Here is a 22029-nt window from a genome sequence, read left to right as displayed (position 1 = left end):
AGTGAATGCCTTGAGTGATCTGACCCCCAGCCGAGGGGACTTAATAAATCAGTAGTTCAGATCATGGAGCTTTTAGTGGAAAAAGTTGTCACTGACTTTGGGAATCATTGTCTTAGTCTTGCTCATGTTTTCTCTTGCAAATGTCTGTATTGTTGCTGTGTTATCTGCCTCCAGTGCGGCCATAGCCGCCAATGGAACCATTTCCATTGCAAGTTGCTGACCACTCAGGGCACATTGCAGTAGAGTGGGGCGTGCGAGATTGTACGAGCCGGTCACAAGGGCTAGTGTCAGGAAAGGTCTTTGAGAGGACACGAGTGCTGGTTGATGCATGAATTGGATCTGGGCAAATCAGAGGCTCTTTACCCCCTCTCCTGTTCTTGGAATGTGGGTTCCATTTGCCTTCCTTGCTCCAAGAAGCTGCTCCCAGGACACAGCCTTGAGATAGGAATATGGTGTTAAGACCATCTGGACGGAATATATGATTGAACCCAGTTAAGACTTCTATATAAATTGTTAAGATCTGGCAGGTGGGTGTGGAGATCTCCTTGACTTGCAACCACCTAAAACAAGCCTTGTATATAAATTCCCTCACTTACTAAACCTGCCACCTACAATTCTGGCGTGGTCTGCCTTTTTCTTTGGTTTCCCCTTGCCCTTCATGTAGTTTGTGAACCCAACAGTTCTCTTTTGCAATAATATTCTATAGTAAGTTTAATTGAGCAAACTGGATAGATGTCTAATGGCTAGGAACGACACTCTTTGATCTTGTAATACACTGGTGGAATTTATCCTAAGTAATCCAGAAAGAGAAAAAGAAACTATTTATATATTATGCTATTAATAGTAAGCAAAACAGCAGAGAATCTAAATAGAACTGGAATGGTTAAGAAGATTCCTCAGTGATTTATCATGCAGCATTAAGTGATAATCAGATTGTGAGACAACATGAAGCTATTTTAGTTGACACTCGAATAACAGATGGCAAGCTCTATTACCATGCTAGGGGCCAGGGGTGCCAACACTCATGAGACAGCCTGCCTGCCGTGAGACCTCCCAGAGCCCCCGCTGCAGTGGCGCCAGTGCAGGGAAGGCATAGTAGGCAGGAAGTCAATTACCTCATCTGAAAGAGTTAGGGAAAGCTAAAGGGAAGAGGAAGTAGTTGAGATAGGCCATAAGATTTATGAGGTGGATAAATTAGTAGTATAGTTAATACATATTAAATGTTTATTATAGATCCAGTACTTTTCATTATCTCATTAGTGCCTCTCAAGGTATATGCACCATTGTAAAAACGAGTAGCTGAAAGTGGCTAGGTTACATGCTGAAGATTGGTGGCAGAATCAGCATACGAACCCATCTGTCTTCTAAAATCCATGCTCAAAATCATTGTAGTTCACAGTGGCCTCCGACTAGGGGGAAATTCTGCTTACGGAGTTATTAATACTTTTATGACCATAGGGAAAATAGTTTTATTGGAGTGAGAGGATTTTTCTCTTGATATTCTTGATAATGTTATTTTTAACACCCAGCCTATCTCTGAAGCAGCTGGGTACAGATATGGAGCACAACTGTTCCCTTCAAAACAGAGGGTCCTCCATAGATTCCCTTATCTCCATCAGATATTTCATTTTCCTCACCGAGGCAGTGAGCAAGATAGGAAAACAAGATTGACAATAATTTAGGAAATAACAGCAAAAATGGGATATAACTTGGAAAGTGGGTTTCTTCGAGGGGTGACTTTTGATTCTCTTAGCTCAATAATATAGACTTCTCTATACCCTTACTGTGGGAATTTCTATTCCAAGTTTTATATTTATATGGAAATTTGAGGGTTAGTGCTATTTCAGTCACTTTTATTGGAGTTTGTCTTTGTCTGAACAAAACTATATTGAGCGCCTTGTTCTGAAGTCAAAAGCAGTAAAAGAGCCCTCAGTCTCTGGTATGTTACAGGCACTTGATAATGCTGGTATAGTACTCAGGAGATGTCTGGGGGAATGAAACCTTGCCTGCCAACTCTCATCTGAGTCTTTAAGAGCCTTTGATTTTGGCCTTCTCCAATCAGGAAGTAACCTGCCACCCAGGAGGTGGTGGAACATGACACGATACATAGTTAAAGGGACAAAACTCATGCTGTAAGAGGACTTTGCTGTTGGTAAGTCCATTCACTCTTCTGTTCCTAGGTTTTGTTGAAAACTGTACCTAGGCATTTTAGAGATAAGGAAAGTGAAGTCAGGATTTGTACCATGTACATAGAAATTGGCATATTCTTACTCCCAGCATCTGGAACAGTCTTGCACAGAGGTCCTCAGTAAGCTATTTGTTGGAAGAGTAAATGAAAGGAGATGTGAAGATTTTAGTTCCTCTTAATGCCATTGTGCCATTCTCATGTAAGAATACTAAAGGATGACATTTCAGGTTTTCTATTTCTGATGTCAAAAAATGTTTATAAAAGTCTCCTACCTCTTGAACTTGGTTCTTCTGGGAAGACCAAAGAACTAGAATAGCTAAACCAATTTTGAAAAGGAAGACTAAAGTTAGATATCACACCTATTTTAAGACCTAAAACTTGACTAGCTACAGTAATCAGGTTAGTGGTATCACTGGAGGGAAGACAGGTAGGTCAATGGAATAGAGTCCAGAAACTGACCCATGTAAGTATGGTCAAATGATTCTTACATAGGTGTGAAAGCAGTTTAGTGGGGAGATGACAGTCTTTCACCAATTGTGTTGGAACAATTGGACATCTACAGGCAAAGAAAAATGAGGCTTTACTCAAATCTTATATCTTATACAAAAATTAATTCAAGGTGAATGGTAGATATAATGTAAAACTAAAAATTTAGAAGAAAACATAGGAGAAAATATTCATGACCTATGAATAGATGAAGAATTTTTAGACATGACACTAAAAGCATGATCCGTAAAGGAAAAAGTTTTCAATAAACTTGATCAAAATTAAAAACTTCAGCTCTGTGAATGGCCCTATTAAGAGAGAAAATATTTGCAAATCATCTGACAAAGTACTTGAATCCTTCACAGGTAAAGAAGTCTCCAAATTCAGTGCTAATAATCCACTTAGCATTGATTTAATTGTGCCATTCAGTGGTTTCCACCTGTCAATTGGAAGTGATTAATCTGTGATATAATAACATGATAAAGGCATATGTCAAGAGAAACATCTTGTAGAATCTATGATGTCTTGCATGAGATGAATATGCTCCACTAAAATCAAGTGCTCCTGGATTGTTTTTCAGTATTTGGCAGTACCTATCTGTGTGAAAAGACATTTTCTAAGATGAAATTGTAAGATCTCTTTACAAATCAGCATTAACAGATGAAGATTTGCAATCAGTTTTGATGAGAGGGAAAACTACTTAAAAAACCCAATGAAATGAGATGTTATTTCCACATAAAAAATTCCATTCTTCTTATTAGTAGATCTGAATTACAAAAAAATTGTACTCAGTTATTATAACTACATTTTGAATTTTGTCAATAAACATTCTGTGGAAATTTGTTTTCTTTTGTAATATAAGTACTTACATAATATCCTCAATATTGCCTCTTGGCCAAGAAAGCCTAAAATATTTGCTCTCTGGTCCTTTACAGAAAAATTTGCCAACCCTTAGCTTAGAGCACTCGTTCTTCTTTTCTTCTCTAGTATATGCTTTTAAAGCATTCACAGTTTCACTCTGTGCTCCACATTAGCTCCTTTGTACAAATTTTGATGTGTTATATATAATATCTCTCAGCTCAGAGTATTTACTAATACCCATTTGATTGATGTCTTCTTTAATTCATGTTATTTAGAAGTATGTTGCATAAATTCTAAGTATTTGGAGATTTGCTTGTTATCTTGGTTACTGTATTCTAATTGAGTTCCAAGGTGGTCAGAGTACATACACTGTATGATGTCAGTCCTTTGAAATCTGTTGATGTTTGCTTTATAGCCCAGCATATAGTCCATTTTGGCATAAATCCAAGTATGCACTTGAAGTGGTATTGTTTTAAGTTTTTGTCTTATGAAGGTTTGGATACCATCCAAGGGTGGTCCTTGTAACATTCCATACCTACTCTGTATATATTCCCAGTTACTATTTCCTTATAGTAAGTAATGTTTGTGTTTTTAGGGTATATCATTTTCCTTTCTCAACCCAGAGGTTTTGTTTTCTTCTCCTGTGGTTATAGGCAACTTAAAGATCTAAAAACAAACAAAACTTTTTGTTGTATACTTGAATCTCAGCAGCCTTTAGTTGATTATTAGGTGCCATGGTCCCTAACTACTAAATAAATGTTCATTTTATGTCTAAGCACTTTATGTAAGAGTTAATTCTTTCCTTGATGTTGACTCCTTTGTCATGTTGTGTTATTCTCTTCAAACTGGTTTACTTTGCCTTTAAAATGAAAAAAAATATGCCTTCCAGTTGCAGAGGCTGTGTACTTTCCTGATACTGAGCAGTGCCTTATCTTATCTGAAGGTATATAACTATGTGGTGAACTAAAGCTATTATATTTGAGGAGAGAGCCACTGAAGTATCCAGGTGGCCCACATGTATGAATTCTGCCCTTTCATTTCCACTAATACTTGAGTTGCCTCTGTTCTCTGTGGAAAAGAAGTGGTGTGTAAAAATAAGAGACTCTGCAACACGTGAGGCAAAGTGGGTTAGGAGCTATGCCACTGAATTTTTTTCTTGATTTGGGGATCTATGCTTCCTTGCCATTTCAAAATAATTGCCAGAAATACTTGTGATAATGTGAGAAAAAGGTGATGTACTTATAATCCTTACTTGAGGGAACTAATATTCCTGCTTCTGCAACAGGAAGGCATAAACTTTAAGTTCCTTTTAGAGTAAATGGGGAAGATATGTTGAGATTCTTGGTCCAACCTCTTTTGCCACAGACTTTGAAATACATGCATTTTTGTTAATATGATCAATTGGTATTTATAAGTTTTATCATAAATATGTGTAACTTTGTATTTTGATTCATGAGACCCTCTGCTCCATGCTGCAGAAATCTGGGTATTGAAGCTCTTTGATGTATAGCCACACTGAGAGCCCCTGTTCTGCTCTCCCTGCTGCTGCTAAGAGAGAGAGGAGGCATGTGTACCTCTTGGCCTTTCTGCATGACAGGGCTGTTTAGTTGGGGGTGATAGTGAAGTTCTGTCATAGAAAATAGGTGATAAAATTTGCAGTTGTGAAGTAACTGACTCAGTTTACTTTGAGAAATGAAAGAAAAAACATGTCAGTGATAAAAATATACATTTTAGAATGTGCAGCACAAAGAGTGAATCCTGATGTAAACTATGGGCTTTAGTTAATAACAGCATAGCAAGATTGGTTCATTAATTGTAACAAGGGTACCACACCACTGCAGACATTACTAATTGGAGAAATGGACAGGGGAATGCTGTACTTTCTGCTCAATTTTTCTGAACCTTAAAGTACTAAAAAAGAAAAAATGACATCTGTTGTTTAGAAGTTTTAAGTATCTGGTTTAATGCTCTTTAGTGAGTTCATATCTTACAAGTTGGTATTTAATCCCATGAGCCTTGGGATTTCAGAGGTGTGATGAACCCGGTTTGCAGTTTGAGCTGTTATGTCAGGTAGCTGTGCCCCTCTCTGTTTATCTGATGCTCATTAATGTGCTTTTTGCCTTCTCTCCCTATCTGTTGAAATAGTTGGATTGCCAAGATGCCTTGGAAACAGCAGCTCGAGCTGAGGGCCTTTCCCTGGATGTCTCCATGCATTCTCAACTCAGAATCCTGGATGAGGAGCATCCCAAGGGGAAGTACCATCACAGCTTAAGTGCTCTGAAGCCCATCCGGACCACTTCCAAGTAAGAGGGCTCTGCTGGTTAGTGACTTGTCAGTGATGTGCCAAAAGCATTTTTGAAAATTCGGGCTAAGATGAGACTGTTTGGGGAGATCTGTTTTTAGTCAGTTGTGTTTACTAATCTGTGTTTTGTAAACTGACAATTTTGTGTGTGCACTGACAATTTTGTGCTTTGGGTTTTCTTTCCTTAGACACCAGCACCCGGTGGACAATGCTGGGCTCTTCTCCTGTATGACCTTCTCTTGGCTTTCTCCTCTGGCCCGCATGGCCCACCGGAAGGGAGAGCTCTCAATGGAGGACGTGTGGCCTTTGTCCAAGTACGAGTCTTCTGATGTGAACTGCAGAAGGTAGGCGTCTCTGGTCCACCCTCGTCTCCCACGTACTGGATGCATAGGGCCTAAGCTAGAGTGTGGGACCTGCAACGCGAGCCTCGCCTCTCTGTCCTTTCAGGAGCCTAGCTGTCCCGTGGAGGGAGGAAGGCCTGGGGGTGCCTTTCTCTTTGCTCTGCTTTCTCTCCTGTATCGCCTTTAATCCTGTTTTAACCACGGGCTTTCTCTCTCTCTCTCAGCCCCGCTTCTCTTCCTGAGTCTGCAGGGAGATTATGTTGCTGCCTTGTGACAGAATACATTTTTGTGGTAGCTGATTGTCCTCATTAAAATCTAGTTTACAATTTTACATTTAGGATCCTTCAGAAAGGGTTAGGGGCCCTCGAAAAAGGAGGTTCCTATCCACAAAAAAATTCTGTTTGGGGGTAATTTTTCTGGGTTGGGATGAAAGACTTCTGCCCTTTTCATTTTCGGTATCCTGAAAGGCCCTCCATATAGGGAAAATATATAGTTACCTGGGAAGGGTATTTTTTTCGAGAAAGTAAAGATTATGTTCATAATTTTAAAGGAGAGACTTGTGTGAGTGGCCTCAAAGCCTGGAGACAAAAAACAGGGGCAGGAGGGAAGCAAGGAGCATGTACTTACCTGGGGGGATGTGTAACAAGGACGTGTGCCCTTGTTAAGACTAGAGAGGCTGTGGCAAGAGGAGCTGAACGAAGCTGGGCCAGACGCTGCCTCCCTCCGAAGGGCTGTGTGGATCTTCTGCCGCACCAGGCTCGTCCTCTCCATCATGTGCCTGATGGTCACGCAGCTGGCTGGCTTCAGTGGACCAGTAAGTCCTAACCATCCCCGACGGTGTCCAGGGGCCCGGCCACGGCCAGCGCTAACGGTTTTGCTCTGTTGCAGAGGTGTGCTCGCCTTTGGGCTAGTTAGCAGCCAGAGAGGGGCCTCCAAGTCTGTTGAAAGGGAGCAGTTGATTTTGGAGTGAATGGTGGCCTGTCAGCGGCTGGAAGGACTTGAGGGCCTTGCCACCAGATAATCGATGGAGCTGGCTCGCTGTCCTAGGGTGGGGGTGAAACTGAATGACTGTGGCTCTGTCAGGACTGTGCTTCTGTGCTGTGTGTGACATGAAGTGGCAGTCTGGGCTCGGGAAGATGTGTCTCGCAGCGCTGTGAGTGGGCCAGAGCAGCGTCTGTGGCACAGGCTGTTGAGCTAATGCTGGGATGCACCGAATGCCTGGAGGGTTGTCACATGTTTGATGGTCTGTGGCAAATGAACCCTGAAGAAATAAGAGGACTGTTGAGAGGTTTTTAGAGTCTAACCTGGAGTCCATTTTAAGTTTCGGTTTATAGTATTAACTGTGTGGCAAGTGTCGGGGTGGCGGCTGTGGTTTTTGCTAGAGTGTTCTGAAGCAGAGTAGGTAAGAGAGTGACATTCACACCTGTTTCTCCCACCTGCAATGCTGCCTTACACTTGAGACTTATTAAATCTATTCTCTGCATATTTGCCTTGAGGCATCGGAGCAGTAGTACTACTTATACTGTGCGTTTTCCATGTGTGGGTAAGCTGGAGGTTCATGGTTTTGGTAAGTATGTGCCTAAGATGCATGGTGATTAGGTAAAACTAATTTGCAGTTTTTGTTTTCCTGTTTTGTTTTGTTTTTAAATGTTTGATGCCTTTGTAAAAATTTTTATCTCTTTTCTGAAGCAGAGAACGCTATTTTTCTGGTATTAGGTTTCTATATTAATTGACCAACTAACACACTTTTGTATAAGTTTTACATAAGAGGGACCATGTAACTGAATAGTATGTTATTGAGCAAAATGGCAAGCATTTTCACAGGACCAGCTTCCCCCAAGAAGAGCTTCTGTCATTGTTTCACTACAGGGCTGGTGGCTGCTCTGATTTTTCATAGAATTCTTTCAGCTGGGTAGCATGGTATACATGCAGGTTTTATTGATTCCGTTTGGCCAGTGCAAGAACTTCATTGGCTCCCCACTCCCTCACACACAAATCAATAGATTGTTGGGATTTTAATTTTTTACTTGGGAAAAAAGTTTCTTCTGCATGGTCAGCTTGGGGGTCTTACAGTCACTCCCTTGACCACCTGCATATTCCTTAATGTCTCTTTTAAGGTAGAGAATACTGAAATGCTAATCTCTAGTAAATTCTTCTAGATGCCAGGGAAAGCTGAGAGCCTCCCTTCAATAAGAGTACAGTAGTATGCTTTTCCTTCTCTTTACTATTTTGGGGAAGAGCAACTTAAGGCTGTGTCATTTTATGAGATTCCATGCTAGAACAATTGAGAAAGCAATGGTAATGTATGCCCATAGTCTCTCCAACTGATAAAAAGATCTAAAGTTGTAAGCAATGTAAACTACTTTTTTTTGGAGCTGCAATTCTAATAAATATATTTTTAATTGGAAACTGAAGGATGAGGCTGATTTTGAGATTAGTGCTAGCAATGAGCATACTCTAGGGATTTAAATCCTTTCGAGGATCATCCAGTGTAGATTTTTGCACACTTTCTAATATGGCATGACTTTCAAACTGGTCTGTTCTTACAGAAATCTACATAAGAACTGACTCCTCAAATACAGCATATTTCTCATCTCCCCTCAGGTCTCACTGAACCTTGGTAGCCATGTATGCCCAATAAATGAAATACAATCTAGTTATTGTGTTCTGGTTCTCATTTTTTTTTAACTGAGGCTAGACATTTATGTATCAGGAGGATCCAAGGTTTCAGTGACACCAGTAGATCAGCCTCTGCGCGGGGCGTCCAGGGAGCATGATAGTGTCAGTGGAGTACCAGAATCTGTAAGAGTCTGGTCCTGACCTCAGATGACTGGCCAAATTGCTAAATTTACAGAGATGATTGTGGCCTTCTGGGATTAAACAGTTTGGAAAGACCAGGCCTGACCTATGACTGTGTGGAAAGAATTAGCATCGCCCTGTAGGTCTGCAAGAGAAGGCCACCTCCTGCAGTGCCATCTTTTTGTGAATGCTAACTCTGCTCAAGGGCCTTTTGGGGAAAGGACAGTGAATAGCCTCTAGAGAGGTAAGTGTCCCACCCTTCCAACCTCTCTCCAGCTGCAGCGTGCTTGGTGCTGTCAGGATCTGAATTTGGGGGGAGTCTCTCTGTAGTGGAACCAGTGACAGAAGCTGTTCTTTAGAATTTTCAGGATGGCTGTATTCTGCGGTCAGAATGAGAGAGTCAAGCTGGGCAGAATCTCTCGCCAAGAGTTCAGGTAAGGTAATGTTTATTCACTGGGAATGCTTTCCACAGCCAGACAGCTATGCTGACAATCTCGAGTTTTCTCCCAGTTTGTTTACATTTAAATGATAAACCTGTAACTTTTAAAAAAACTAAATTTTGGTTGGATTTTTCATGAACACTCTTTTTTCTTTATCTCATACAAAATGGTTTGAAATGTAATTGTTTTATAAAAACCTGATATGTTGGAATTCTTTAATCTGCTGTTTTCCTCTTCCCCACCCCTCTGAAAGTTTTGCATAGTGTAAGCATTATTATGTCTTTTACCTTCCTCTGCTCTCTTCGCCCCTCCGGGAGGGTCTAATGCTATTATGCAGTGCTGACAAACGGCACTATAGAGGTGTGGGAAGGAAGGAGCCCCAAACTACAACCTGCTGTTCTTCCAAGCCTTCCTTTGGAGACCCTTCCGTCAGTGCCAAGGTGTATGAGAAAATGCTTTTCCGCACCACCACCTTACTGAGTTGCTCCACGTGAGGAAAATGGGGCTTTGACCCTGCCACCCAGTGACTCAGTTCCACATTTGGATTGCATACTGGAAAAGACGCCAATCTTCTTGCTAGTAAACCAACAGCCCAGCTGTATGCAGTGGTGACCCAGACAATGGATATAAACATAAAAATCTGAGGGAGGGCAGAGATGGAGTACAATAGTTTTTGGAGTCTGAAATCTCCTATTTATTTGATTAGGTTGTTTAACTGAGACTTGACATATATCTGATTGGTGGAGATCTCTTAGGATCTAGTGACATTTGGTTTTAATTTCCTCTCAGGAAAAATGAGAAATACCAATTAGCCCAGAAAGTTTGGGTTCTGGAATTCAGCATTAGCTGCCTCAGGACAATTGTATCCAGCCTCCATTTTTGTCTGCCATTCAGAGCTGGCTTCCACCTCAGTACCCTTTGCTATAATGACCCATGATAGATGGGTGACTGGGCTTCTTGTTGATTTTTTTTCCTCCTTCAGGGTGGGGGACTGGCTTGGCTTTCTTTTGCTGTGGTTTTGGCAATATCAATTTTAGCTGCAAGGACTTGGGAAGACTCTGCATGTCACCGGTTTTTCCTTGAGGCCTAGATTTTTATATTCTGTCCTGATCAGAAGTCATTCCTCACAGCCTAGTGAACCAGTAATGCCAGTGATTTTAAACAGAATTACCTCTTGGGAGAGTTTTTAGTTTAGTTTAGTTTTTTTTTAATTTTCTTTCCTTAGCAGCAAAGTCTTTTATTTCTGGAGAATCTACCCCATTGCAGACTCACTGCAACTTCAGGAGCCTTAATCGATTAAGTGCTGTCAGCTTGATGTACTACTCCGGACTCTGGAAACAGATACTGGTGCTATTCTGTATTCCCACTGTGTGTAGCTAAAACAACAGTCAGAGGCCCGATGACCTGTTAGATGGCTAGCCTTGTATAATTCAACTCTGTATGTTCCCATGTATGTTACTGCAATGCTCCACCTGTTGTACAGTGTCTGTGAGATGTTCTTTGAAGATGGTACCTTTTTTTTTTCATTTTCAATAAAAGTACATTACCTCCCACTCTCTGGTATTTAATCCTGTTGCTGAATGTGCCTTGTGTGAGTGTGCTCCGGCGCTGCAGGACCTCAGAGCTGGAGGTGGCCCTCGGTGGCTCTTGGGGGCTGGCTGTCTTCCCTCACTGCAGGTGGTGTTAGACATATGCTACCTGAGGTAACATGTTTTTGTTTTTGGAGGGAGTGGGGAGCGGGGAGGGCCGCGGGAGGGTCTCTGGATTTTGGACAGTCTGCTTTGCTCTTGTCTGTACTATTAAACTGCTGATGTTTATTTTCAGGAATGTTTTGCAAATGCACTTCTCACTCTTCCCCAGTCCAACTGTAGGTACCCTGTTCCTTTTTATCAAATAAGCACGTTTGAAACCATCTCCCCCCCAAAAGGTCTTAATTTTATTTAAAGAAATGTATCAATGTGTGGAGATACTGGTATAAGGTCAAATATATACTTCGTAATGACCATGTGTTTAGAATTAATTTCAGCTAATGGACAGCTTTATGTTACATTAGAAAGAGTAATGGTTTTGGTGGTGTCCTGAAGGAAGAATATTTCAAATCAGCCCTACCTCGTGCCACATGCCCTGAATAAATTACAACTGTCAGGTTGTCAGTAACATTTGGTCCTCCCAGGTTTCTCCCCTGCTAATGCGCTGACCACCATACTGTGGAGCTGCCCACTCTTTCTAACTTAACATAAAACTGTGGCATGGTGTGTGGGTGCCGTGGAGATGTTCACGGCGGTGTGTGTTTCTCCCTGTAGGCCTTCATGGTGAAACACCTCTTGGAATACACCCAGGTTACAGATTCTGACCTCAAGCACAGCTTGCTGTTGGTCCTGGGCCTCCTCCTGACGGAGGTCGTGCGTTCTTGGTCACTTGCACTGACTTGGGCATTGAATTACCGAACTGGTGTCCGCTTGCGGGGGGCCATCCTAACCATGGCGTTTAAGAAGATCCTTAAGTTAAAGAATATTAAAGAAAAGTCCGTGGGTGAGGTGAGTGAGGGGCATTCACTCAGGGCAGAGAAAGCTCCCAGCCTGAGCTCTTTCTGTTGAGTCCCTGCTTTGTCCTTCATCTTCCTCCTTAGATGAGTGGTCTGTGATCCTGCAGGGGCTCCTCACTGCTCTTTGTGTCTTGTAGCTCATCAACCTGTGCTCCAACGATGGGCAGAGGATGTTTGAGGCAGCCGCCGTCGGCAGCTTGTTGGCTGGAGGGCCCATTGTTGCCATCTTAGGCATGATCTATAATGTAATTATTCTGGGACCAACAGGCTTCCTAGGATCAGCTGTTTTTATCCTCTTCTATCCGGCCATGGTGAGTCAGCCTCCTTGCTGTATTTTGGCAGTTTCTCCTTAGATGAGTTACTTCCATTAGGTTACATATTGTAGGCATCACTGAGGTATCACATCTCTGATTAGAAATTTTCTCCAAGCACATACCTGATTAGGAAAAGTCTAAAAAGAGCTGGGCAGTGTTCAGTCCATGTGCCACTTGAATAAGGACAGTGGCTCCTATTGAGATTAGAAAAGAAAGACTGGGAGTGAAGGCCGCCAGCAGGTGAACCCTGCCCCCAAGTAACACAGGAGTGTTTGAGTCACTCCGTCTCAAGGTGGTGCTGAGAGGGCTCTCCTGCTTCCCTTTGGCAGAACTCTTATCTGTGATTACTATGAGAACAAACACACTTGACCCTGGAACAACACAGGTTTGAACTGTGCGAGTTCATTTATACATGAATTCTTTTCAATAACTATATTGGAAAAATTTTTTGGAGATTTGCAACAATTTGAGAAAACATTCTCTTTTCTCTAGTTTACTTTATTGTAAGAGTATAGTATATAATGCATATAACATACAAAATACATGTTAATTGACTGTTTATGTTATTGGTAAGGCTTCTGGTCAACAATGAGCGATTAGTAGTTAGGTTTTGGAAAAGGAGGTCAAAAGTTATATGTAGATTTTTGACTGCATAGGGGTTAGTGCTCCAACCCCTGCGTGGTTCAGGAGTCAGCTACACTTATTTGTCTCAGCTTCCTTACAGAAGAATAAGAATTAAATAATATTTGATTATAGTGTAACAGATCACTTTTATGAAGAAACACTGTCACAATATAATGCTTATATTATTTATAGTAATCTTAAGCAGATTTATTTTCTAGAAAGACAAGACAGTTCTTAAACTAGAATAAGCTCTGATTTGGCATGGCATCACTTTTCCTTTCAGATGTTTGTGTCCCGGATAACAGCATATTTCAGGAGAAAATGTGTGACCACTACAGATGACCGTGTGCAAAAGATGAATGAAGTCCTCACATACATTAAATTTATTAAAATGTATGCCTGGGTCAAAGCATTTTCTCAGAGTGTTCAAAGTGAGTAAGATTTCATATGTGCATGTGGTAGAAAGACTGTGGATACTTTGATGCTCTCATAATATCTTAACGCTCTTTCTGTTAAAAGAGATCTTAGAGACTTCACTCATAACCTCATCTCACCGATGAGGAAATTAAGTCCTGACAAAACTATGGTTTTTCCCAAGATAACTCAGATTATGAATTATGAGCAAAACTTGGTAATTTAATATGTTAGGAGTAATTCATTCAATTTCAAAGTCCCCTGTCTTTACTTGTGAGTGGTCATCTGCAGGAGGTGACCACTCAGAGGGTCCAGCCTCTGATTAGGCTGGTTTGTTAAGTAGTGAGTTTGTTGGGAATGAATGAGTGCTAACCGGTCATCTGCCAAGCATATTGTTGGCAGGGTGACCGCTGATGGTCCCTCTAGCTCTCAGGTACTTCAATTTTATAGTCTTCTTTCTGAGGTTCCACTCATCCATCAGCCCCTGACTTTGGTGTGTTTATCTGTGTGTGTTAGTTTTAAAAGAGCTTTATTGCTCATTATGGACTTGGGCAAAGTATATGATAAGTGTTAAAGCAATGAGTTGGATTCCAAAAACTATTACTTATGAAGTAGTGTTGAAGATAGTTCCCACCTTCTTGGGCACTGGAATACCTTTAAGGTCAAGGCCTAACTGCTCAGAAGACTTGGTTTTATGTTTAAAAATTTGTTGGAAAATACCTTACCACTTTATTGTCTACCTCGTTCTCCATGGTCTCTAGTACTCCACGGTTACTTTGGCAATAAGGGTGTCAATTTTGCAAATATTTAAGAAAATCGTTCTGCCTACAAAAATTGTGTTTCACTCATCTTCTCTCAGTCATCCTCACTGATTTTTATGTGAAAGCCTCTACCCAGTGCCAATCTATACTAGGCAGCCTAGTAAATCATAGTTCCCTTTTAATTCTCCATTACTGTGGTATAGTCTTCCCTGTAATTACCTAGGTAAGCACACAAAACTGCTAGTTGCAGATGCAGTTAATGTGTTCATCCTTTTTAAGCATAAATTTCCAAGAAGAATCAGACTCAGGCAAAAAGTGATCATTGTACTGATACGTGGTGACTGCTTTCTGTTAGATTCATTCCTGTGACCTGATCCATTTCAAACCTCAGGCTTGTGTACCAACTATAATGGTAGTAATTGCTAGTGTTAACACCTAAAAATAGTGTTAAAGTATAGTATAAAGTTAAAGAGTTGTATTAAAACCTGTGTGTGACTGAAGACCTACTGAGTCTTCGTTGGTTATAGAGGAGCAACGTCCTATGGTTTCTCTTGACTTTGAAATTGGCTTGCTTCTTACTTTTAGAAATCCGAGAGGAGGAACGGCGGATACTGGAAAAAGCTGGGTACTTTCAGAGCATCACTGTCGGTGTAGCTCCCATTGTGATGGTGATTGCCAGCGTGGTGACATTCTCTGTTCACATGATCCTTGGCTTCGATCTGACAGCAGCACAGGTCAGTGAGTTCTTAGGATTTGGGAAGAGTTCAGATGCCCCCTAGAGAGAATCTCTGGTCTTCTCATTTCCAGATAAGGAGTTCCCCCAAATAATCAGAAGGTATTCATGTGATGAAGCCAGGAATTCTGTGGAATACTGGGGATTCAGCTCTAATGCACAGATAATGTGCATGTTGTTTTTAGTCAACCCAATTTGGGGTTTAGTTCTGACACTAAATTCTAAGCCAGATTGTTGTTTGGTTCAGATTTGCTGAAAATTTTAACTGAAGGTCTTAAAAAACTCTACCTTAAAAAAAAATGTGTCTGACTTGTGCTAGGTTTGACAATCAAGTTGTAGCCTTCCTTAAGCCTAAGGGGAAGTTGATGTGGCTTGTTATTTTAGTGGAAGAGCCTAATCAGGTTCAACTTCTTCTCTTTTCTTATTTTCAGGCCTTCACAGTGGTGACTGTCTTCAATTCCATGACCTTTGCTTTGAAAGTAACACCATTCTCAGTAAAATCCCTCTCAGAAGCATCAGTTGCTGTTGACAGATTTAAGGTAAGAGGCTCCCTTCCCCTCCTCCATGTCAGGAGCCATTCCTGGCAAAACTGCTTCCTTTATTCTAGTGGGCCACACAAGGCTAGCTGTACTTGGCTTCTGTTCATGTTCAGCCCTTTGTCAGTTGGTAAGAAAATGGGCAGTGGAGGAGACTAAATTACTATTCATAGATGGCCCACCAACTTCTGGGCTCCCAGGATTTCAGGGTGCCCTTCAGAGCTAGTCCCTTTCTCCTGGGCCGACAGGGACATATGTCATTACTGGGCCTTTCAGTAATTTAAACCTAGAGGATCACAGAGGTGTCATGTGACTGAAAATTCTCACCTTGATCTACCATCTGCCTCTACCAAAATGCTATCATCATTCTGACTGGTCAATATGCTAAGCCCTTTTGATACTTCTTTGTCCTGCCCTGCCTCTTGTGAGGCAGGGAATGAGTAACACAGGAGCAGTCATGAAACCTGATGATGTTGAGATGTGCAGTTAAGGAAGTACCAGGTCTTTTTTCTTGAGGTGGTTAATAGATCATGCCTTGCCTGTGTTATATCTTCAGAACAGTGCGAATACATGATACAAGAGGATGATGCATTTGGGAGTGTGGAGGGAGATAGATATTTGAAAGTGGTTAATACTTTTAAGAAAAGGAGCCCCATTCTAGAAATTGCTTTCTGAGGCAGCAGGTGGGCTGATGTGCCCTTTGTCAGCTTCCACCATGGCGAGCGTGGCGAGGGCCACAGAGGGCGGGAAGTGATGGTGTGGCCCATCGGCTTCATCTTCAGATACTTGCAAAATAGATCTCGGATCCAGGTGCGGTGTTATGAGCAAGTGAATATGCAGCTAGAGGGCTGTGTCATTGCTTTTGATGAGTATATGAGCCTCGTATCCGATGATACAGAAGAGATTCATTCTAAAACAAAGTAAAGAAAACACGTGGGTCGGATCATGATAAAGGGAGGTAATATTACTGTGCTCCAAAGTGTCTCCAACTAGAAATGATGAATGAAGTGAGAAACTTCATATTGTTGGGAAGGCAATACAGTTTGTTTTTTAGGTGTCTTTTGTTGGGAATGTAGTTCTAAAAAATGTGTTCATATTGTTTTGATTGCCCGTCTGTTATTTCCAGGTAAATGATGGTAAATACTGTGGGATTGTTTTATTAAAAAATAAATTTAAAAAATGTTTGAAAAGGAACCACACCTGTGAGGGTTGGAATTCCTTGACAGTGTCACTGCATAGAGTAGCTCCTGCACCTCTGCTAGTCCATCTTGGCAGGACAAAGGCAGTGTGGGTGGCCGAGAGCCTGGAGGCTCAGGTGTTTGCGGGTTTAGTCTCATCACCTTAGATGGTCAAGAGAAAACAAACTGGAATTTCCTTTTAAGAAGAATGGAAACTAGCTTCCCAAGATTCACTTATGTACTGTTTATAGTTAACATGGTGAATTTTCTTTGGTCAAAAAAGCTAGTCCTCGAGAAGGTACCCCGAGCCCCAGGCCCTCTGTTACCCCAACCTGGCTGCTAGAAGGTCAAGAGCCAGCACTGTGTGAAGAGAAATGATCTAATTGTAATCAGAGCTTGGTTTTGCTGAACCCACAATGTCCAGTCATGGAAGAAAGCAGATGTTTTGGCCATAAGTTTGTTCCCCTGTCCTTGTTAGTGAATGCGTTTCATGGCATTTTGGATGAAAAAAAGGTTTATAGTATAGGCTTCTCCCCACGTTTCTCAAGGGGTCTCTTCTCTTCACTTACACATGAGGACTTGTATTTGCAGGTGGATCCTTGCATCAAAGTTCCTTCCTCTATCTGGGAAGCTTCAGAGTTCATAATAGAAGCAGAATCACCCACAGCTCTATTCTATGTCCAGGGAGACTTAGTTCCATCTGTCTTCTCTGCAGTCTCCTCCTCTCCGTCCTCCCTGCCTCTCTCTTCCCGCCCCTCCCGCCACTTGACCTCTGGCTCCTCCTTCCTTTCCCCTCTCCTCTTCCTCTTTCTAGGAGTGTGATAACTTGTAGAAAAGCAGTGGTAAGCTTCCTTATGACTTTTCTGATAATACTTTCACCAGTATAGAGTTGCCAGCTTTAGCAAATAAAAACATAGGACACCAGTTAATAACTGCATGGGACATAAATGTACTAAAAATTTTTTCATTGTTTATCTGGAATCAGAATTTAACTAGACATCTATATTTTATCTGACAACCCTATGAGGACCCCTGTTGTCTCAGTAGCTGCAAATCCAAGTAGATATAAAGTCAAGTGTTAGGAGGCCCTTGTGTGCCTCAGCATGGCTGAGCAGAGGGACCTGTTGCTGAAATCCTCCTGGGTGGAGTGCGGGGAGGCACTGCAGGGAGTCATGGGAGGGACACCTGGGAAAGGAACTGTGCAAATCAGAGACATTAGCATACTTTTTAATAGTCTATCGAGGCATAAAAGAGCCTTTTAGGGGAGAGAATGATGGGAATTCTGTCAGCGCATGGTTTTACTCTCTCTGCTGGTGGTCAAAAGATTTGTCATGTCATTCTTAGTTCAGTTTCTCCGGAAGGTTCTGAGCAAATGAAACCAACAGCTGTTTATAGGAGGCTAAGCCCAAGGGTGGAGATTATCTAATGGATTTACAACCATGACATTTCTGGAAAGATTCAGATTGGGGATTAGGAATGGATAGGAGATGTGGCAATTTAAGGGAAGAAAAGAGCAAGTTTAGAAGTTTAGAATCCAGGAGAAAGGGCTTGCTGTCTGGACAGGGGATTTAATAGCACCTGCAAACTTTAAATAGTTGGGGGTTCTCAGTACCTAAAATAAGAGTTCTGACTATGAGAAACATCTTTTCTCTCAAGATGTTCTAAAGTATTAAATTTTTTATTAAAAAAATTTTTTTATCCTACTGGGAATCCAACTGGGATAGCATTCTGTAGAGAAGATCACTGGTTTAAGAGAGTTGTCAGAAATGGGTTCAAAGCCATAGACATACGTAAGTCCTGGGCTGAGATTTATTATAGTCAGTGTTTCAGATCTAATTTTGGAAACACTTGACTTTCTAAGCATTCCATTTTCCTGCCCTAACATAACGTAGTGGGACTCCAGGAACAAGTGGTAAGGAGTCTTGTTCTCTCCCCAAGGATGTTCTTGAGGGAGATACCCGTCACTTCCATTCAAGTTCCTTTGGTTGATTGAGTTCTCTCAAGTTCCAAGGCAGGACTTTGAAGACATGAGAACTTGTTGGCAAGAAGATGTACTCTACTGTTAGTAAGACCTTAGGTACTCATTCCTAATCTGAGCAAGCCAGGCCTGCTCACAATCTCAGCTCAACCTCTGCCCCCCACAGCAGTGCTGCATTGTGGTGAGGAAGGGCACAGGCTTTGGGGTCCTGCAGGAGTGGTCTGAAGGGAAACAGAGCTGAGGGTCTGTATAGAAGACCGGCGGGCCCTTTGGTTCTTCAGCTTGCATTTTACTACCTGCAACTCAGCAATTCAAGTGTGAGAACAAAGGGCTGCATACAGGTTACTTAAATGTCCTTTGGTCACATCAGACTGGTAGAAAAGGAAAAGGTAGTTTGGCATGGGCTTGGCAGTGTAGAGCGGTGGGCTCCTGACAGGGCCCCTGCCTGTCCTGAGGGTGTCCCTGTGCCCCGTGACCTCTCAGTGGGCCTGAGGCTGGGCTGCACTAATGAGCTACCTTTTGCCCTTCAGCTTCCTTCCACTGTATAGCCTGATGTGTTTTGCTGCGTGAGTATACTCCTAGACTTGTCTCCCTGGTCTTGATCCAGTGTCTCATCTTTGCACCTCTCTCACAACTCCTATCAGAGTTTGTTTCTAATGGAAGAGGTTCACATGATAAAGAAAAAACCAGCCAGTCCTCACATCAAGATAGAGATGAAAAATGCCACCTTGGCATGGGACTTCTCCCACTCCAGTATCCAGAACTCACCCAAGCTGACCCCTAAAACGAAAAAAGACAAGAGGGCTTCCAGGGGCAAGAAAGAGAAGGTGAGGCAGCTGCAGCGCACTGAGCATCAGGCGGTGCTGGCAGAGCAGAGAGGCCACCTCCTCCTGGACAGTGAAGAGCGGCCGAGTCCTGAGGAGGAAGAGGGCAAGCACATTCAGCTGGGGAGCCTCCGCTTACAGAGGACGCTGTACAACATCGACTTGGAAATCGAAGAGGTAACCCCTCCGCCGCCTCACTCCTCGCTTGCACCCCGTCTGTCTGTTGTGTGTCTGTTCTGACCAGAGTAGGCAGCTGCCTTTCCTTTTAGCAAAGTACTCTGTGGCTGGGAGTGATTTTGAATGAAAGAGCAAATCGGGCCAGCTGCAACTCTGAAAGGAATGTCTGGGCATTTAACAGTAGAAATTAGTAACAACTGATCTCAGGAGATGCTCATTTTATAGGCAAGGAAATGAATCATCCAAGCAGATTTTCCAAGATTTTGCCCTGAATAGAATTCTGGTTATTATAGTTGTATGTGAGTTGTAGTCATTATTTCTGGTTATTGTAATTGTGTGAGCTTCTCACTACCACTAGGCTGTGCATAGCACAGGGCCGGGCACAGATAGGTATTCTCTGTGTTGCTGTTATCGACCATTCTCTTGTAATTGTTTATTTTTAATGTAAGTAAGGGATCATTATGGTATATGATGTCACAACCCGGGTAGCACAGTAGTAGAGTCTCTCAGAGGAGTGGCTGGAATAGCAACTCCAGGTTCAAGGCCGTTAAAAATATGAGAGTCCCGTGTGTGGGGTGAGGGTCGGGGGGTCGTGTGTGTGTGTGTGTGTGTGTATCCATTCATTCAGTGGCCATTTTTTGAGTGCCAACTCTTTGCCAGGCACTGGGGATTTAGCAGCGAAAAAAAAAAAAACATCCAGAAATCCCTGTCCTCTTGGAACTCACATTCTAGTGGGAAAAGAGGTGGAGGTAGTAAACAAGTAAAATATATTGTATGCCAGGTGGTGTAAAGGCTGTGAAGAAAAGGAGATGGAGAGTGCCAGGGCAGGGAGCTGGTGTGGTTGCAATTTAAATAGTTTGCCTGAGGAAAGGTCTCATGTAAAAAGTAGTATTTGGTCGAAGACCTGAAGGAGGTGAGGGAGGGAGCCATGGGGATATCTGGGAGAGGAGCTGCACTCCGGGCAGAGACAGAGCCCCAAGGCCCCGAGGGTGCCCTTCCCAGAGCAGCGCACCCTGTGGGCACAGGGGCAGTTGGGCGCCAGAGCCTCCTGTAGTGACTTTGGCTTTATTCTTAGTGGGAAGAAAAGCTATTTTGGGGGTTTTAGAGCAGAAGAATGATGTGATCTGACTTATGGATGAGAGTAAACCCTCTAGCTTCTGGATTCAGAAGAGCGTGTAAGGAAATAGGAAGGAAGCGAGGAGAGCAGTTAACCGGGAGAACCAGGAGGGGGGCCTTAGAGCAAGGGTGGTGGTGAGAAACGTGTATCTACATAACTGGGAGGAGGGCATCAGGGTTTCTAATATGGATTGTGTCAGGATCAGCAACTGACCAGAGGTATGTCCTGCAGACCCGCAGCCAGACTGAACAAAAAGCTCCCAGGTCTTGAGAGCTGGAAGCAGGAGGTGGGGGGGCCTTAGCGAGAACCCCGAAAGGGCTCACAGTCCTCGTCATTGGGTGGTGCTCAAGGCAGCTTTAACTTCAGTCAACTCGAAACATGTTGGTTTCTTGTTTAATAACGATTATCTAAATTATTGAGGCAGCTCTGTTACTTTGCTAATCAGCTCTATGAGAGGATTATTTCTCGTAGTCAGCTGAAACTTACTCTTCTCCTTCCTCACTTTCAATCCTGTTTCTGTCCTTCAGAGCCTACTGCACATGCAGACGTTTAGCTATTGAGGAGACGTATCATAATCCTCCCCGCCCCCTCTTTAGGGAGGGGAGGGAAGTTAATGTTTGCCTGATGTCTTCCATGTGCCGGGTACTTACTTCATTGTTGGTCACCACTTAGTCATCAGAATAGAGTTTTCTCTGTGTAAACCCAACTGACCTGAGCAGGGATTGAACATATGACTTGGTCTCTTCTTCACCAGGCTATAACCTTTTGGACTCCTGGACCATATTGAAACTTTTATTTGTCCAACATACTTTTATTATCAAGTACCAGACACTGTACTTGCTTCTACAAGGATAACTCCTTTCCTCAAGTTGCTCAAAGCTCAGTGAGAAAGACAGTATTAGTTTAAGTAACAAGACCAAGATCACACAGTTGGCAAGTGCTAGTGGAGCTGGGATCCAAACCAAGACCCGTCTGCCTGTAGGATCCGTGCGCTTCCACACCTCCACTCTTCCTTCCTCTGCTTCAAGACTTGAGCCAATACAGGGTTGCTAAACAAGAGGCCCTTTTAAAATCATGTCTGTCCTTGAAAATTTTTAACACTACCAATGGAAAACTCTTTATCTGCCTGAGGATCTTCAATTAACCAAAGGCTTCATTTTCCACTTCCATGTGGGACTGATGGTGTAAATATTCCTCAGACTCTTGGAAATTTTTCATAGAAAAGTGGAAATAATAGTGCATGTAGTTTTTTATGGAAAATAATTTATAGACCCTGGAGGGAAAAAAATCATAAAATACAATGAAAATCAATAAAATACTTTTCAGGAGTCCTGCCCTCTTACAAAAACAACAAAATAAACAAATAATCAAAACATATGGGTTACCTACAAAGCAGGGGAGGGGCTGGGCC

At 42.4% G+C, this 22029-nt stretch overlaps 1 protein-coding gene and 1 pseudogene across 5 annotated transcripts in view; both read left to right on the top strand.

Moving 5' to 3' along the window:
* Positions 1 to 22029, top strand: part of ABCC5 (ATP binding cassette subfamily C member 5) — an 81427-nt gene that overhangs the window by 17475 nt on the left and 41923 nt on the right. For 2 of the 5 annotated variants that reach the window (XM_036875146.2, XM_036875147.2), the window contains 9 exons: positions 5681 to 5838; positions 6026 to 6181; positions 6845 to 6992; positions 11721 to 11954; positions 12100 to 12273; positions 13184 to 13331; positions 14661 to 14809; positions 15240 to 15347; positions 19145 to 19501. In XM_036875146.2, coding sequence (XP_036731041.1) covers positions 5681 to 5838; positions 6026 to 6181; positions 6845 to 6992; positions 11721 to 11954; positions 12100 to 12273; positions 13184 to 13331; positions 14661 to 14809; positions 15240 to 15347; positions 19145 to 19501 — 1632 coding nt within the window. Of the gene's footprint in view, positions 1 to 5680; positions 5839 to 6025; positions 6182 to 6844; positions 6993 to 9336; positions 10971 to 11720; positions 11955 to 12099; positions 12274 to 13183; positions 13332 to 14660; positions 14810 to 15239; positions 15348 to 19144; positions 19502 to 22029 lie in introns of those variants that run through there. The other 3 variants (XM_036875150.2, XM_036875149.2, XM_036875148.2) reach the window with 3 other exon arrangements.
* On the top strand, positions 15802 to 16365 carry LOC118907093 (small nuclear ribonucleoprotein E-like; annotated as a pseudogene).

This window comes from Manis pentadactyla, chromosome 1 (assembly GCF_030020395.1).
Source record: "Manis pentadactyla isolate mManPen7 chromosome 1, mManPen7.hap1, whole genome shotgun sequence".
Lineage (NCBI taxonomy): Eukaryota > Metazoa > Chordata > Mammalia > Pholidota > Manidae > Manis > Manis pentadactyla.
Note: the sequence above shows the minus strand (reverse complement) of the source record. Positions and strands in the feature narration are given on the sequence as shown.